Source organism: Perna viridis, chromosome 12 (genome assembly GCF_037379345.1).
Source record: "Perna viridis isolate PV_CMFRI_1.1 ecotype Kerala chromosome 12, ASM3737934v1, whole genome shotgun sequence".
Taxonomy (NCBI): Eukaryota; Metazoa; Mollusca; class Bivalvia; order Mytilida; family Mytilidae; genus Perna; species Perna viridis.
The window spans coordinates 15447986-15468081 of NC_142456.1; the positions used below are offsets into that span (position 1 = coordinate 15447986).

The 20096-nt window shown below is 32.5% G+C and overlaps 1 protein-coding gene across 1 annotated transcript; it reads right to left on the minus strand.

Moving 5' to 3' along the window:
- Positions 1-1000: 1000 nt before the first annotated feature.
- Positions 1001-20083, minus strand: LOC148601427 (dnaJ homolog subfamily C member 16-like). The gene is made up of 13 exons (XM_088554977.1): positions 19868-20083; positions 16841-16907; positions 15565-15743; positions 13442-13575; positions 12001-12185; positions 10971-11231; positions 10449-10579; positions 8955-9156; positions 7935-8120; positions 5786-5853; positions 5158-5304; positions 4512-4676; positions 1001-2887 (listed from the first exon to the last, which is right to left on the minus strand). The coding sequence occupies exons 1-13, from the start codon at positions 20026-20028 to the stop codon at positions 2503-2505; spliced, it is 2271 nt and encodes a 756-aa protein (XP_088411103.1). The 5' UTR covers positions 20029-20083; the 3' UTR covers positions 1001-2502.
- Between the last annotated feature and the right edge of the window lie 13 nt (positions 20084-20096).

Below are 20096 nucleotides of genomic sequence, written 5' to 3' on the forward strand. Positions count from 1 at the left end.
TTTTGCCTTTCAAGGGCAACAAATTAAACAAGAAGTTGTCCAACAACTTTGACTCCAGAAAACTTTGATAGGACTTATCATAAGGATCATTTCAGAAATAAATGTCTACATCTATCATAGTTTTCAAGACATTGGCTGAAAACTGTAAAAAAAAAAAACCCAAAAAACAACCTGTCATTTTCCCCTGTCAAGGACAATAACTCTTTATATGAAGGCGTCTGACAAATTTTATGCCTGAAGACTTTTGTAGTCCTAAAAATAACGATCATTTCAGCAATTGAAAGAATTCGGCTAAACCTAACGGTTTTGGAGATATATGCGAAAAACTACTGTCTGACCCCTACGTTCTATTTTTAGTAACAGTGGCCATGTTTTTGATGGATCGAAAAACCCCACTTCAATTTTATGCAGGATACCTGCATCTAAGAATAAAAGATGGATGGGCAGAGTGGCTACTAGGCTTTACCATTAGTGAGGCTGGTAAAAACATATCGACGTAAATAAGTCCCTTTTTTATGGAAATGAACCAGTGGGCTGTGAAATTAAAATTGCAAGAAATAAGCCTTTTTTTTGTGAGAAATTTTCTGATAGATCAAACATTCCCAAATCTGGAAGAGACCAACTTGACTTATTTTCGGAAGCATCATAATATAGTAAAACATTTAAAGAATGACTGTTTAGATTTTTCGGCCTATGAAGAAATAACCTCAATCACATGGTGTATACTGTGTAGCAGGTTATTTTAAGTGTGCACCATCAGCATTGAGGTTATTTCTATTAGACCGAAAACAATATTACTGTCATTCCTTATGATTTAATTTAAGTATCAAAATTCAATTAGTAAATCATTAAAAAAAGTTTAAAAGTTTAATGACATCACAGTCATTACAAAATTTGGTCTATAAGATAATAAATAAAATTTTTGATCAAAATCAGAAAATGTGTTATACCTAAAATTCAATTATCTGTTGATAATCTACTTTAAAAACAACTAAAAGAATTTTTTTTTTCTATTATACCTTAATATCTTATAGTGCTTATCTACTACAATAATGTCAAAACACAAATATAATTCTTTGTTTGAAAAAAAAAATCGAACTTATCTATATGCATAACATTATAATATGAAAGACATGAATATGACTTGTTACTAACTTTTTCATAAAATTAAAATAAATGTACATGTAATTACATCTAACCAGTCTCTCATAATTACATTATATATTTCTCATCATTGAGTATTACATGTAACATGTATATGTACATTTTTGTACCTGAGTAAACATTTCAAACAATGCTAAATCAAATAATCAAAAATGATACAAAGTTTTTCACCTACTAGTAAACTAAGGGAGAAATCATTTTATCAAATTGACTGATAATGTTCATCCCTCTCAGATCTTACATTTAGAGACCAAATGACTACAGTGACCTTTACGTGTATATCAAATCTGAAGACATTCTTCCAAGGAAAAGTTGAGGAAAATGCAATCACCATTCTTAATGGAGTGGAGAAATAATCAAATGCAAAAGGTACATGAAGTACCATGGCTCAGTTACTTGCATAACTGAATTTATGATTATCCTTCCTTTTTTGAGTTTATACTCAAATTTGAGAGTTCAAACTGAGTTCATGAAGAATATCAGAAAAAAAATTATTTTGATATTCTCCATATAACAAGGCCAATGATACGTGTATATATAAAGTAAAAATGGTGTAATAAAAGAAAATACAACATATTTATATCACAAACAATATAGCACATGTTTTTATTGCACAAAAGTCATTCAGGAGTATTCCATTTAAAATTCTCCCACTTCCTAATGCTTTATATCTTGAGGAGTGGTACAATTCAAAGAAGCCTTTAAGTGTAGAATTGTTTAACATGCCAGTGTTTATCATATATTAAAATTATTTTGAACCACGCAATAGTTCATGTACATTCTATATATTATTTCTCTGGATAACTTGTATAGATTGTACAAGACTTATCCAGTGGATAACTTGTATAGATTGTACAAGACTTATCCAGTGGATAACTTGTATAGATTGTACAAGACTTATCCAGTGGATAACTTGTACATTGTACAAGACTTATCCAGTGGATAGCTTGTATAGATTGAGCAAGACTTATCCAGTGGATAATTTGTATATATCTAGCAGACAAATCTTTTGAACAATTTAGCTGCACTGGGGTTTTTGACTATTGCTTATTTCAAACATATTGTATGAATTTATCAAAATGAAATTCTGAGAGTAGAAAAAAATTGGCTAACTCATTGAAAACCAGTCTGAAGAGATAAAAAAAATATTTTGGAGTCATATGAGGTTTTTAAATGGAATATCCTCATAGATTTGCTTTCATAAATCAATTTTGTGATTTTATTTGATTGTAAGTAAAATAAGTCAAATCTGTGAGTTGTATAAAAGCATTGTACATCAGATCTATTTAATAAATCACAATACAAATTCATGAAAACAATTCTCATATCACACAATATCTATTTTATGGCCATTTCTGGCCAACACTGAATTCTGACTTTAGGAACACTTCCATCAAATACCCTGTCTGTCCATGCTGTCAAACCCTTTAACAACTGATCAATAGGGACACTACCATCATCATCACTATCAGAATCATCACTCTCAACAAAGCCAATGGCCCTGGAAACTTTGTTCGAATGGCGTATCCACTTCCTGGCAGGCTTAGGGTGGTATATATAGTAGTATGTTCTATGCCCATTGATAGCCAAGACTGTGCCAAGACAATGCTTTGATTTCATCTGACTGAGGTCAACTTTATTATTGACCGTTTCTTCCAGCAGATGACGATACCATCCCATGTACAAATCTAAGTTAAGAAATCCAAATGTCAAACCACTATATCTAAATAAGAAAAGAGAATGTTTAACTCATAGTCATTTAAATACCACAAGCTAATATTTTGTGCATATAGTACAATTTGTAAATCACAATGCTATGACTTTGTCAATTTGTAAATCACAATGCTATGACTTTGTCAATTTGTAAATTTGTAAATCACAATGCTATGACTTTGTCAATTTGTAAATCACAATGCTATGACTTTGTCAATTTGTAAATCACAATGCTATGACTTTGTCAATTTGTAAATCACAATGCTATGACTTTGTCAATTTGTAAATTTGTAAATCACAATACTATGACTTTGTCAATTTGTAAATTTGTAAATCACAATACTATGACTTTGTCAATTTGTAAATTTGTAAATCACAATGCTATGACTGTAAATTTGTAAATCACAATGCTTTGACTCTGTATTAATGATGTATGCATGTACTAGAGCATAGAACCAAATCTTCTCAGTATAGTATGCACAAAGTATTATTTAAGTTTGGAATTATTTTGGATTTTAGAAAATTAGTCAGCATGTCCACTGGTTTTTGCAAATGGGGGTTCATGTACCCCCTGACCTTTGAATTTGGGGGTACAGAGGTTTTATTGAGGGTACAAATGATCATGAAATCAATGTCATGCTAAAAGGACAATTTTGTTTCGTCCTCATTTTGATTGCACTGCTAATCGGATTGTCCCTCATTAGTTAGGCCTTTTAAAAAAGTCATTTAAAGATCTCTGCATATTTTGTTTACTTTATACAAGTACATCATAAACTTTTCATTTAAAGCAGGCTGTATATTATTTTAAACGACTTCTGCGATTGGTCAAAGATACCTAAAGCAGCCAATGAAACTACCCGATATACTGAGACTTTCTTATTTAAAATGACTTCCGCGATTGGACTTGGATATCGAAAGTAGCCAATCAAATCGCCTGATAAATTCAGAAATATTTTACTTTTACTTTAGATGTAACTAAAAATATTTTTGGATAGCGATCTATTTTGACTATGAAAAAACGGCACGGAAGACCTGAAATTCAAACACTGATAACCCATTAAAATAAAAATAGGGCATTATTATTGCATGTGCATGAACATTTTGACTTCTGAAATTGTACGTGCATGATTTTTATTGTACGTGAAATACGTACTGCAGCACATGAATGGGCATGCTGATAAGTAGAAAAAAAGATTAATAAAACTTACCCCTACTGCCGTCATGACTAAGGCGGTTAGTAAGTTTTCCTTGCCTTTTGTTAACCAACTAACATTACCCCTTAGCCATGACAGCTTGACTAACCTTCTTAGTAAGGGGTAGTTTTAGTAATACCTTGTTTATGTTACTTCACTAGACACAAAAACACACAAAAGATTTATTCCATGAATATTTAGTATTTAATTTATACCACTCTAAATATATAGAATATATAATTCTGTATGAAGTAGGAACAATTATGATTTTTAGGGGCTACGATTTAATATTTTGCTCTTGACTTAATCTAAAGTATTGTCATCTTCGACCTCCTATAATAAACTTTAGTCCAGCCTTTAAATTTCAAATTTCATCCTAGCCCCTCAACCCCTCTAACCCCCAAAAAATCAAATAAATTTTCCTTTTTCTGATCTACATACCTTGTCAATGGATACAACAGAGTACCAAACTCCTTCAGTAAAAAAGTTTTTGAGTCATCATCCACCAGTACTATAATAGTCAGGCCTGTATCACTGTGTGTCACTAACTGTTCATACGTCTCTGGCATCAACTCATACAGATTTATAGTCTTGGATATAGAATTTCTGGAGAAAAAATATTCATGTAACTAGTGTTCAAATTAGCATTGGTCCAGAACTCAAAGCACCCACTTCTTTAAGGTCCTTCAAATTCCCATTTACCTATTCCTTGGCCTTCAATCTCATACACTCCATTGGACCATTGGTTTAAAATTTGAAAAAAAATCATGAACCTATCTCTGAAGGAAATCACAGAAGAAGGTTTGGGTTTTACCACAAAGATGAAGTTCAAGGTTTAACTTAAAGAGAAGTACATCTAGGTTTAACTTACACAGATGGACATCCAAGTTTAACTTAAACAGAAGAAAGTCAAGGTTAAATTTACATAGACGGAAGTTTAAGTTTACTCTACACAGAAGTAGGTCAAGTTTTAACTCACACAGAAGAATGTCTAGGTTTAACTTACGGAGAAGAAGGTTGTGGTTCAACTTACTTAGAAAGAGGTCTGGCTTTAATTTACATAGAAGGAAGTTTGGTAATAACTTACACAGAAGGAGGTCTGGGTTTAACTTTCTTAGGCATTTTCTCTCTGATCTGTTCCTCTTCAATGGCAGCCATCTTACTTAGGAAGAATCCCATCCCAAGCATCAGGAATAATGACATCACGACTGTTATGTAGGTGATTGCATCATACCTTAATAAAGAAAATAGATTTCATGTTTGAAAAAATGTTGGGTGGTCAGGGGAATTCAAAACCAGAATTGTATATTGATTTTAAGCACTTATAAAACACTGAATTCAATTCTCCCTGAAAATAGCTACATCCATTAAATATTTTGCTATCTTATATCACCACAGGTGGATCCAAAAAGGGGTCCCCCCTTATGCTACTTAAGTTTGGTTGATTATGTAGAAAATACTGGAAATCACTTGGCTAGTCAACTTTGGCAAGTTAGTGCCTCCATCCTTTTGAGAATTTCTGTATCTACCACTGATGCCAATATTTGACTTCTACAACAGTGAACATCAATCTTCTATGTAATATTGGTAAACTAGTTAATTATCACTGATTTAAAGTGAATTAGGTTTCAACTAATAAGTTTATGTGAACAGAAGCTGAATATTGATTGCTACAGTTATCATACCTAAATCATTTAGTATTTTATTGTACCTACATGGATAAGTAATTGTAAGCTCTCTCAGCCCAACTTAGTAATTTGTACCCAATTCTTATCAGCAAGTGCTAAAATGAAAACAAATGATATACGCATAAATTATTAATATACAAAGTATTGTCGAGAAACCAAATGTCAACAGAACCCAAATAATAACAATAATGACAAAGACAATTACAGTGTAATATCATATGACTTCTGTTTGTTTGTTTGTTGGGGTTTAACGTCCGAGCAGCAATATTTCAGCCATATTCAGACAATGAACATGAAATGGATGATAAAATGAACATGAAATGAAAAAAAGAAAGGATGGGTCACAAGGATAATAGGGTCGACAAATTTTGATTGCCACTGGAAAAAGGGGGGATGGGTAAGGTCGGGCAATTTAGCCTCCTGTGGCGGAGCGCAAAGGTTCCTACTCCTATCGAATACCACAGCAGGGTTCTTTAACGTGCGAGGAACATGGCATCTTTCCCAACATGGTGCACCACTATGGTTTGCGGTCAGGTTTTCCGTATTATAGCCTGACAACCCCAGCATGTAACACGCCAGGGGTACCCCATTCCACCACCTGGGGCACACATCCCAGTTGCTCTGTGGGCAGAGCGCCTAGCCCCCGGCTAGGTTTCTGAGCACTATTTAGTCGCCTTATACGACAAGCTTAGTGCTGCTGCAGACCTATTCTTTTTACACCCAGACCTGCACGGGGCTATATGACTTCTGACAATTACACAGAATTTCTGGTTCAAACCTGGTTTTTAGTGGGGATATTGCTGTTTCTGTTTGTACTTCTAGTACTTATGTGCTGTATAATATTATTAATTAGTTGTTTCCCTTTTGGTTTTCTTGACATTGTTTTGTCAACAGATTTTTAATTGTTTATACCTTTGGTATAGTCACTACATACACATACTAGTACTGTTTCTACAGTAAAATGTATCTATGAGAATCAATTTTTATATATTTGGTGAGCCAGAATAAATTATTGAATTACAGTCGATTGACTGTGATTTATGACCTTGTTGAATAACCCAAGGTAAATATCAGTTTTGCTAAGCAAACTTCTTTATTGAATAAGTAACAATGGAGCTTAATTTCTGTGGTCGTGCAAGTACCAGTCCATATACAATTCAGACACTGTTCATATTAAAGTGATTCATGGTGAAGAAAAACCCACCAAACAAATAATGCTTTTTCAATCTACATATATTTTTACAAAACAGTTGTCCTTTCCATATTCAGATCTGTACTTTTGATAAAATCATAAATTCATCTCCCACCAAAAGCAACCAAATCGCACAAAATCAAGAACGATAACTCTAGCAAAGTGCCAATTTCATGTACAATCTATGTAATTTTTTTTCTCAAAAGCACTACATCCTAATAAAAAACTAAGACAGGTTATGTGGTCTGTAACTGATTCTGAATAAGAAATAACAAAAGAATTATGTGAGTTTTTGACATGTATGAATCACCTCCTTTCTGATTTTTATACAGACTGCTACTCAAATAGTCACTTTCATTCAAGCAGTTAAACGGCTGAAAGAAGAGGATTTTTACCTACTTGGCAGGAGATTTTTACCAACATGAAAAAGACTAGGTGCTTGTCAACTTCAGAAAAAGGTTTGAGATCCTCATAACTTTGGGAATTTTGGAAATGTCAATTCAAGCCAGTGACCAACACTAAAACTACACACAGATAAAATTTTCCACGTGATTGAAAAATTCTCCTACAGCAGTATAACTAACCACTGAGTTTAAGCTCCACAAATATTAATTCAATAGATGAATTCATTTAGCAAAACTGGGCTATTCCAGTTCAAAAAGGTTAAAGGTCACAGTAAACACACTGTAACAAGAAAAAGTAAATTCTTTTTTCTTTCACATCTTCATGTCAGTAAAAGCCTCTTCATTTGATATGAAAGTTATTTTGAGATATTTAATTTCTAACATGTTTTCTGATTGGATCAAAATCTTATGTCTCTCATCTTATAGACCAAATCCTACCTCGTGACAGTAATAACAAAATTTTTTTTTTAAACTCATAACAGTATGTAACTAAAACCTAGAGGACCTTAATTTTGTTCATAAAAAGCAACACATGATGACAATGTATAGCCACAAGAAATATCTCAACAAAAATACATACCAAAGAATGTTCATTATTAAATTCAGGAACCATAACCCTGTATGCTAATGACTGGTCTGTGTTAAGGAGAAGCTGTACTTGTTCCTCCAGGTGTTTGCGACTGGCCATCTCATTATCTAGACTCCATCCTGATGATAACCAGTTGTAGCTCAAATGATTTCTCTCCATTCTCCAAATTATGACAACCTGAAGTTTAATAAATATATTCTGAATATACATGAGGATTTTTATCATAAAGGAAGCCGTAAAATACCAATGTTCAGTGTGTAATAAATTTCGATAAGTTATATATGAAATAATTTCACACTCAAACTTCTCCTGGCAAAATATCACAACACTTTTCTCTCATTTGAAATTAGCAATGATTTTTTAAAATAAATCTCTATTATAAATATGACAATCAATTGGTTATCATGAATAACTTCAATATAATTACTCATGCAGAGGACACCTGGAGATTTGACTTGCGCATGGAACAAGTTCTGTGCACTTTTTAAATTTTGGTTTTCTTCAGCACTGTTGATAATATTTTGGTTCTTAGTTCTTTCAAATAAGTCATTCTATTAATCTATAATTATTTTTTTTTTCGAAAAAAACCCCCCAAAAAAAGCTTATACTTGGAGCTTTATACTTCAAGATCACAATGTAAAAAAAAAGAAGCTAAAAGAAAAACCAGTGCACTGTAATATGACACAGTCAATATTGTTTAAGGCAATGCAATCTTAAGGACTATTACTCCTCTTTTACAAATTCCATGCACAGTAGATTAATCAGAGATGATTTTACAAGGTCAACAAGCAAAGTGGAAATTGGCAAAATCAAAGTAAATATACAGTAAAAAAAAAAAACCATAAGGACAAAATCTGGATTTGAACAAATACTGAAGAAAATCAAGTTTGATTAATATCAAAATTCGTATTCACAACAACAGGCATAAATATTACCGGTACATTCATTTTTTTTAATCTACCCTATAAACTTCACTAAATTAATTATGATTCCTCCCTAATTTATAATAACCTTGCTTTTTCTTTCTTCAGTTACAGCTGTATCTCCTTTTGCAAGACTTTTCACTATAGCATTCTGTGTATCTTCATAAATATATGCAAACTTGACCCTGTCATTCTGAGTGAGTGAGGAGGACTGTACAAATTTCCTAAAACTGTCTAGAAACCTTGGTCCAGCAGTTTCACTCTTCTTGGTTACAAGAACTATACAGAGCCTGTAATGTATACAACAAAAATTTTATCGAAGACAAAATCATCATAATGGTATTCTATGCAAAATCAACCTATGAGCTTAGAATCAATGGAGGTCTGATTTCAATCTCTGCTCTGGGAATACAAAAGTTTAAAACATTAATTAGACAACTCTGCCTAGCAAGTTGTTCTAAGTCTACTGGGACCTAGGACTATCACCAATCTGAAAGAAAAGACATATCTATGGATAAGTCCTCACTTTGTCCTCTTACAGGTCAAACCTGCCTCATATTATGGATGGGTAACAGAGGGTTTAATCAAGTTAATTAGTGAAAACTTTAGCTTACCAAAATAAAAACTTGACAGGTTTAAATGTGAACAAAACGATTGAACCCAGATGCAAAGGATTCGTAAGGTCATTAGTGTGTTGAAAATGAAGTCACAACTTTTTGTTTCTATGCAATATTTAATAAATTTTTAAAAAAATGAAAGTGAGAGGTTGTTGGGTAGTTTTCAGACTTTGAAATATCTATAACAATTGCCAACAAACTAAATGTTTGTCAATTTTTCTTTATGCAAAAGCCTTTTATAAGATGTCAAAGCATGTGGCTAGAATTTTCTTCATAGAAATATATCCCAAACCAATTGTTTTTGATTTTGTTAAATCAATATATTTGTTTCATGTTTTTTAGGTTTTGTGAGCAAAGTTAGCCAATGTTTTACTAAATATTCAAATTAATATCCATAAAAATTTGACATAAATTATGTTCATGTTTGAAATAGTTAGAAATCAAACATACTTAATCGAATAGGCACAATGTAGCCCAGGCACCAGTGCAACAAAGCTCTGAGAAATTACCAGTAAGACAAAATTCTTCAATTTTGTTATCAGATTTATTAATTCAAAAAATAAAACTGTATTACCTTTTGAACGTAACTATATATTTGTTTCTACCAGTGCAATTTTGCTTTGACATTAGATTAGGGCTAATATCTAATACTCTGAAAGCACTATTGTTCGTGAGGTACCAATTTTCATGGGTAGGCCAAACCACCAAATTTGATTCCCAACAAATGGAGATTTCCATTGATGTGTATACTGAAAACCTAAAAACCACAAATTCAACAATCCACAAAATTGTGTTTATTCCCTAATCCACGAAAATTGGTATCCATGAATTCAAGTACTTTTACAGTATTCAAAAGCAATTTCCAGCTTTAATGAACACATGAAATCTCAAATATGTGTTAAAATGTTAATTCGAAGCATGTAGAAAGTTGATATTATAGCACCAATCAATCAATCATTCCTTACCTCTTTCGTTTAGCTTTTCTCTCCTCAGGACATATTTCCTCAAACCTCTTTTGGGACGATAACCGAGGTAGAATGATAAACCTGTTAGAGGTCAGAACTTCTTCCATTGTTTTTCTACTTAACTGAGGCATCTGAAAGAAGACATTATCTTAAAAACATTCATGTAACATATACATGTGTTTTAATGTTGTTTCAGAGCTGTTAAAGATGTTTCATCTATGAAGTTTTCATAGTGTTCAATCAATCATTTTTTTTGTTTGTCAAACGTGAAAACATAGTGCTGAATACAATGTGAAGTATTCTGAATATGCATTATGATTGCTAAAAGATTATTCCATATCTCATCCTGGCTTGACTTGAACAAATGTGCATTTTTATTTCCAGTTAAAAAGTAGAGAAATTTTCTGAAACAATGTATTTCTGACACACAAAGAGAAGACAAATTAAAAGATAATCGTTTTAACTTTAAGAAGGCTTAGTATCAAACAAATATATGTAACATATAAGTAACCTTATACCTACCACCAGTGTAGCTACAGGTGATTGTTTGTCTTCATTAAACATCAATAGAGTCTCCCTGTATCTATTGACATTATACTGATTTGTCAAGTTGACATTGTCATTCTGCCACATGTTGACATAACCAAACTTTATAAATTCTCGATGGTAGTATGCTGGAGCTAGGAATCGAAGGGATATATCTTCTCTTCGCACAAATAGCAAAGCTCTCATGTGGTTGTCTTGCCAACCTTCCAGGAAACTTACAGCATTGGCATCATTTATCTACAGATATATTCCAACTTGCTGATGAATTTTTTTTCTATTCAATCCTTTTATATTCTGTATAAAATTGATACAGTGAAATCTGTCTATACCAAACCCAGAATAAACTAAAAACCTCTCTAAACTGAACCCTATATAATCTAAAAAACCTGTCTAAACCAAACCCTGAATAATCTAAAAACTGACTAAACAAAAACCTGTCTAAGCCAAACCCTGAATAATCTTAAAACAGGTCTAAACCAAACCCTGCTATTTTCTATTTGACTAATGGAACACTTAGGAATTTTGAAATTGACCATTGTTCTATATAGAGTGTCAATGAATTAAATACTTCTTCTCCTAAGGCTAATCATAGTTACTTACTTGGTTCTAAGCCATATCTTTATGAAAACAAATGAGAGGGAGGCATTTCTTTTACCACACATGATTTTATGGAGCAAATAAAAAAGCAAATATTTGTGACATTGGAAGTAAACATATGATAAAAAAATATAAATGTAAAATCTATGAAAAAGCAGAAACAAATCATGTTTTTACATTTTTGAACATTAGTTGATATGACAACAGCTAAATTGGCTTACTGTGTATGCCCCATTCTATATAAAGCCACATACCAAATTTGAAATTAATGCATTCATTTGGAACTGAAATAGTTGTGACCAAATGAAATTGGACAGACAGACAAGGTGGAAGGTGATCTCAATATACATGTACTATATATTCATTGAGAGTTGGTATAATTACCAGTTAAAATAAGCATTGATCATACCTTTGTGAAAATATTGTTTGGGAAAACACCTCGAACAAAGTTGTTCAGATTTTGTGTGCTGACACCACCTCTGAAGTAAGAAAGTCTGCCATCAATCAACATCAGCATTGTTGGAACTCTTTCTATTCTGATAGTACCTGACAAAGATCTGGCACGACCAGCATGGAAGGTACCAACACACACACCTATTGAAATGGAGAGTCAGAAAATTGATCAATAAAATCAAAACAGGTTTAAATAAAGGATATTTTAATTGATACACACACTCATTTGAGTAAAAGGTAGTAGCCCTGAGTACCTTTTGCTATAATTCAACTTTTTTGGAATTGTACATAACACCACACTGGCAGTGTGAAATATTCTGACAAATTTTAAAGAAAATTCATTATTATTATTTCAAGAAATAAGGACTGAAAATACACTACCATCAACCGAAATTTTAATTTCTCGACTCTTCACAGTGGTCACTCTTGTCCTCCACTGTGACTCCACAAAAGTAAAAACTAGGATAAAAGTGCTCCATTTCTTTACTGTTCAATATTTGTTTCAGTCCAGAACTTAGAAATATTATTGAACTGATAGAACCATTAAATATACCTTAGTGTAAAGACAGGCGTAGTAAACTAGACAATTTTTGAAATAGTGACTCCACTGTGGAGAGTGGAGACACTGTGACTCCACTCATAACATCTCCACTGTGGAGAGTGAAAGCACTGTGACTCCACTCATTACATCTCCACTGCAGAGAGTAGAGGCACTGTGACTCCACCCATCACATCTCCACTGTGGAGAGTGGAGGCACTGTGACTCCATCCATCACATCTCCACTGTGGAGAGTGGAGAAATTAAAATTTGTGTTGACAGTGTGTATGTTATTTGTAGAAATCTTAAGCATTAACTAAATCGAACCATGTTGGTGGTCTTCTTTTTTTACAAAATATTAAATCTAACAACTGAATATTGAGTCAATTTAACTAACTGAAAACTTAACACATAATTGTTAGTCAACAAAAATGTGGGCTTTTACCTCCAAAAATGACAAATAAGGAGGACATTTTTGGCTTTTATTTTATGTTTTATTTTATGTTTTCTAAGATAATTTCATGTTGAGATGTATGTTTAAAAATAGAAATGATAGAATTCAAGAGAAATACTGCAACATCTTATATATATATATGTATTGGTTGAACAGAGTAATAAAGTAATCACGAATTAACTTTTACTTAGTTTTTTAAGTCATATGTGTGAAAAATCTCATTTTTGGATTTTATTAGTACGCATTGGTAAGTTTTTTTCACACTTTCAATTTACAACTCAAATTATATTGCTTTTTCCCCTTTAAATGTTATCCCATCCTGAACTCTAGCCCAGGCACTTTTAGTCAAATTGCACCTATGCATCAGATACTGCCTTCAAATAAATAATAGATAAGTTTTCTTACCAATGTCATCTAAATCTCTGATTAATTTCTCCACAAGATGTTCTATTCTTGCACAATCAAAACAAAAATCTGTGTACGTGTACAAGAAACAAGGTTTCCTATCACTCTCTGGCAGTATCTTTGTCTCATAAACTCTAAAACAACAAACACACATAAATTCTATAACAACAAACAAAAACATATCAAATTTATTAGCAAAGTTAATATTATTTATCATTAAACAAGATACTGACACTGTTATAGTAAAAGAACTACTAAAAATACAAAATAACACGAGTTTCAAGCAAAAAACTTTACCGATGAGAATGGAAGGAAACCTTTTTAATAAGAACTTGGGTGCCATAGACCCTGTCAAATCATAAAATATACTTTACCTCAGAGTCTACTTTATATTGATATATATGAATACATGAAGATGTCAAAAACAGCTCATATAACAACATTTTTTATGACCAAGATAATTCCTTACATCTTATGATACTAGGACCTTGCCTCTTAGTAACTCACATTCCCAATGTGTACCTATTGTATGGAAACCTATCACATTCTCCATGTATACCTATTATATGGAAAACCTATCACATTCCCCATGTATACCTATTGTATGGCAAACCTATCACATTCTCCATGTATACCTATTGTATGGCAAACCTATCACATTCCCCATGTATACCTATTGTATGGCAAACCTATCACATTCCCCATGTATACCTATTGTACAGCAAACCTACCACATTCCCCATGTATACCTATTGTATGGAAACCTATCACATTCCCTATGTATACCTATTGTACAGAAACCTATCACATTTACCATGTATACCTATTGTATGGAAACCTATCACATTTACCATGTATATCTATTATATGGAAAACCTATCACATTCCCCATGTATACCTATTGTATGGCAAACCTACCACATTCCCCATGTATACCTATTGTATGGCAAACCTATCACATTCCCCGTGTATACCTATTGTATAGAAATCCTATCACATTCCCCATGTACACCTCATGTATGGCAAACCTATCACATTCCCCATGTATACCTATTGTATGGAAATCTTTAGATAATGTTTGTTTTATTGTTTATAGTACAAGTCATAACAAAATCTACTTCCAAAAAAAAATTATTTTCTTCATTTCCATGTCTGATGGAATATATAATGTTCTTCATAGATTTTTAAGACAAAAAAGATAATATATCCACCTAATTTATACAACAAAGACAGAAATAGCTGAATTATGTTAGTTAACAAATAGGTCTCTAAAAGGCTTGAAATTGAATCCCATGATATTGGACCCACACCTTATGATGAATACCAAGTATCAAGAGGCTGCAATAAGTACCAACATTCATCAATTGCAAGAGAGATATCTGAGAGGCCTGAAATTGTATCCAACAATAAGGGACCCATACCTGATGCTAAATACCAAATATCAGGAGGCTTTGATGAGTAGTTGCTCTGAAAAGTGTTACGAGAATAACCTCCCCTAACCAGCAGTCATTATACTATAACCTGATTTTCACTATGACATATGTGAAATTCTGCCAAAAATGACATACTATAATTATTAAAAATAATATTAATTATTTAATATTTAAATAATATTAATAATATTAAATATTAATAATTAAAAATGGCCTAATATACTACAATAAAATATAATAATCAAACAAACCCTGCCAACTTCAAATACATGTTACTTCAATCTGTATAAAATATAAGATTCATTTACCACATGTATATGTAGTCTTTAATTGGTGCATAAACCTGGATATCCATGTACAAAATGGAAAAGGTAAAAAAAATTACGCTAATCAGGGGTTTAAATTTACTCTCGAAAGTGGAAGGTCCTTGACTAAGTTTCAAATCAGTGGTACACCTGATGCAAATCTGAAGTCTACAATAAAGTGTCAATTTAAAGGGCTGAAGGTCCAGAACAAAGGCAAAAGACATTTCAAAAGTATTAACGGTCCTGGACCTCAGACCACCACAAGTATTAATGGTCCTGGACCTCAGACTACCACAAGTATTAACGGTCCTGGACCTCAGACCACCACAAGTATTAACGATCCTGGACCTCAGATCACCACTAATTTGTTGGGTATTATACAAACCTGAGATTAATATCAAACTTCTGTATAATTGATTCACCCTGATTAAACCCATTAAAGTTGAAGTTGAAGAACCCATTGCCAAATGGGTTATGAAATTCATAGGAAGGTGCTTTTTGTTCTCTTGCGGCTGTATATCCAAATCTGTCATACTGTTCTCGTTTGCCTGAGTCTCCAAGAGTCTAGTAAGAAATTTCAATGTGTTTAATGAGATGTAAAGCTTGAAGACATAATTCTGTGACATACATGTAATTCTGTGATTTTTTTTTTATTGTAAAAACTTAAATGCAACATGTTTCGTCAACAAGAAAGACAATAAGCACAATGTTGAAAAAAGAGGGGCATTATCATTACCTAAGTTACTACCAAGATGTATGGAAATTCTACAATCTGAAAGTAATTCTGTTCAGCCTGAGAAGCAGCTAAATTTCCATACACCCAGGTAATAAAGTAGGTACTGGTAATGGATTTATCACTGACTTACAAGTGTCAAAGGCTAAAAGTTTTTATTCTGTTTTATATTGTTATTTTTCACATTTGGTTTATTGACACCTCAAGTGACATTATCATGGCATCAGCAGATAATGATGTAAACTTTAGATTTCATTCATAAAATATGTGTAAGTGTGAAATTGATGCATCTGTTTTAATATAAATATAAAAGCTACAGATAATTAAAAAACATTTCTTCTTGGAATAACATACATATATGTACATGTAGATGAAACAAAAGTCTTTAGAAAAAAGAACTGCTACATGTATATGCCATTTCAACGTCATCAGCAACATACAAACAATATACCCATGATGTTTTTTCAACCATTTGGGTGCATGGGATTTGCACCAACAGGTAACCAGCCAATCAAAAGTCAGCATTTTTAATGGCCCAAGGATAAGTAAGTATGCTAGTCCAGAGTTACAGTGTATATGGACACAATTATATACATTTCAGGTAAAATTATGGTTAAATGTAATTTTGACGTTTGACAATTTTCTTGATTCAAATGGTCATTTAAATGTTATTAACTTAAAAAAGAGAAGAGAACAAATTAAAGTGGCTGAAGTTAAGGTTAATTTTGTGTCCTGCTAAAGGCAGTATGGAACTTAAAAAAACATAGAGGGCACTTTATCCCTTAATTTCAGTCAACTGTGTTTACAGTATCATTTATGTTAAAAACATTAGCTAATTCGTATGAATTTCTTGCATCTTCGTGTTAAATATTCTTGAAGACCTTATTTTAAATGAGTAAGTAGAATTTTAGATATGGAATATACATACCTCATATGCTTCGTTTATTTTAGTAAATCTAACGGCTGCATCTGGATCATCATTCTTATCTGGATGCCTGAAAAAATAAACACAAAAGTGCCGGTATGTGTACAAGAACATCACACACATCATCATGTTACACTCTAATCGTAAAATATGAAAAGGATAGTAATGTTTAAATTGTCATGAACAAATGAGTGATATCAGCAACAAGAGTAAAGGGCTTCAGTAAAGGAGGTATTTTTTATACACGCATTTACACACTACACAAGAGAGGACAGATTTAAAATGAGGCAATTCTTGATGTCACAGCGAAATATGTGAAACACAAGACTAAGTTTGATCAGTTCTGAGATTAATTGGGATAGTGAACTTATTTTTTGGGAGTGTTTCAGGTATCATCTGCCTCATATAAAAAGATCATTTAAATTCTTTAACCAGGCCACTCTGGCCAAAACAAAATTGTTTAAGTTTACCCTACCTACTCTATTTTTTCTGCCTATCCTAGCACATCGAATTGGTAGTTATATTTATGAAATACCACTTAACTCATTTTTCAGTTGAGCACTATCAAAGTCAAGAAATCCTGCCAATTAACTGCTTATATAAAATAATGAAGTAGCAGTCTTCATAAAAATCAGACAGGAGGTGATTCATTCATGTCAAAAACCCATCGAATTCAGTTTTATTTCTTGTTCAGAAACAGTTACTGATCACATAACAAGCTTTAGTTTTTCATTTGGTTGTTGCACTTTTGAGATAAAAATTATATAGATTGTATGTATAAAATTGGCACTTTGCAAGAGTTATTGTTTTTGATTTTGTTTGATTTGACTGATTTTAGTGGGAGATAAATGTATGATTTTCCTATGATTTTTTGCAGATCGGAATAAAGAAATAATTATCGCTATGTAAAAATATAGCCTATGCAGACTGAAAGAGCACCATTTGCTTGTTTTTTTTTTTCACACCATGAATCACTTTACCATTGGTAGTGACTGAATTTTATGTGGACCGGTACAAAATGTACTTCAACATTTAAAAAAAAAAAAAAAACTATTTTAACAACCTATGCTGTTTTTTCATCCAATGTAAACTTAATATAATGTGAATAGGTATGGTGTAGATGTCAAAGAGACAACAACCCCACCGGGATGAAAATATCAGCCAAAGGCCACCCATAAACATACACATAATTTTTGCCTTACTTCATTCTCTTAGGTGTACATTTTTTTGTACATGTACAATTATTGAATATAATGTAGTTTGTACCAGTTGCATATTAAGTAAAGGTTAAATAGGTTAGGGACAAATCCTGAACTAAGGGTTAACTTATCACTCCTATGGCAGGTTTTTAGCCATTATAAAATTAGAAAGTTTGGAAAAATGTCATCATCTGGTTAAAAGTGGGAATATTTCTTGTATTTGAAGGATCTTTTCTAAAAAAAGTACACTCAAAATATTGTATTCTACTTACGTGTACATGTAGGTCTTTGGAAATAATGAAAATAAAAATATGTTTCTTTTGCAAAAGTCACTTAAAATTACACAAATATTTCCACTTTTTAATAATTTTACAAATATACATATCAAGAAAACTTTTATTTTCAGAGTTGGCAATAAACCACCATATGAGGGGTAGTCCCCTAAAATAGGCTGACTGGGAAGATGCATGAACAAATGTATACTGGGGTCTCACTGAACCATGGTACTTAATTGTTTTCTAGTACGAGGAAAAAACTCAGGAAAGTGGATTTCTATTTTTTGTCTTAAGTTAGTACAACATCTAATCTTTCATTGCATTGAACTTATTTTTCAGATGCAGCATCTTCAATATTCAGTAATTGCTTGCAAAAAGGTGAGGTAAAATAAAATTTACGTGCTTAGCAAAATGATCCCATTGCATTGAAAAAAAAAGTGCAATGGCAATTTGTAGGGACCCACTTCAACAACTTTTCAATGGATGGTAATAACTTTTTTTATCCGTATTTCATTTTCATTTGGCATGACGGTAATTTTCCAAATATGATGATGATGGATTGCAAATTTTGAGAATAGCCGAAAATCATGTAAAAATTTCATGTTTGTCCCTAGCTTTCCTGTTCCTAGGAAAACTGGATCAATATACATATATGTATGGTTTCAAAGTTTACACTTGGTTCCTAGTTCAAACAAAACAACTGCTAAAAATAAGCATTGGGACCCACGATATGTGGGAACAGACTATACTCGGCGTCACATAAATAACATACTGTTAAAATTTGAATAAAAATATTTTCTACGACTTTATTGACACCAACCATCGTTTAAATTGTCTTAAATGACTTGCTCATTCGTTTAGCCAAACAGCTTCTCAAAAACAAGTCGCTTATTAGCTTAAATCATGCGTAACAAATCCTTACGGGAAAATCCCATACTAATATCCGCCATGTTGGTTTTTACGGGACGATTTGTTTACAAACGGAAGTGCGTAAGTTCCCGTCGAACTCCGGTGACAATCGTCTGCTTGATCAACTTCTCGGTATTATACGTTGTTCGCGTAAAATAAATCCGAGATATCCGAAATAACGCCGAATTGCATTTTGGGTTCTTCGGTTTTTGGACAAACCATTTAAACGTAAACAACATCTCCTAGCAACCCGATTACTGTAAACATGGCCGACTTTTTACAATGTAAATATTGCCACCTAGAATTAAAATCTGACCGGAATTTAACGATTCAATGTTTAGGGAGAAGCCGTTTGGCTAAACGAATGAGCAAGTCATTTAAGACAATTTAAACGACGGTAGGTGTCAATAAAGTCGTAGAAAATATTTTTATTCAAATTTTAACAGTATGTTATTTACGTGACGCCGACTATACAGAGTATAACCCAAATTTCTGGGGGTTGTCCCAATCCAGTTAAACCGTTTAGTGACGATTTGTGGTATTTTTCTCTATTTTCTTTTATTATTCAAGTAAATTATGTCTTGTTCGTTTTACACAGGTTTTCCATCTGTTTTCAATCTGCTTAATTCTTAAATAAAAATCAATACCATTCCCTGGCTAGGTCTTTATAGGCCTTCTTTATTTCCCTTTGCGTTGCTGATCGAGATACTCCCAATACTTTATACAGATCTTCGGCCTTTAACGGTGTTAGAAACAAAGAAATATATGTAGACAGAAGCAAGATCTTGATTTGCATGCTTATTTTCATCGGCAGACTAGGAATAAATGTAATGTTATTTAATGTTCAATGTCAACAAGTCGCTCGGAAACTACACT

What these genes read in the sequence shown, in the direction of transcription:
- LOC148601427 (XM_088554977.1), bottom strand. Translation starts at nt 20,028, where the DNA reads ATGAAAATAAGCATGCAAATCAAGATCTTGCTTCTGTCTACATATATT. An exon ending in AGAAAAGCTAAACGAAAGAG is followed by an intron (nt 9,157 to 10,448) that starts GTAAGGAATGAT and finishes TATACATTACAG; the next exon opens with GCTCTGTATAGTTCTTGTAA. An exon ending in AAACCCAGACCTCCTTCTGT is followed by an intron (nt 4,677 to 5,157) that starts GTAAGTTATTAC and finishes TTTTTTCTCCAG; the next exon opens with AAATTCTATATCCAAGACTA.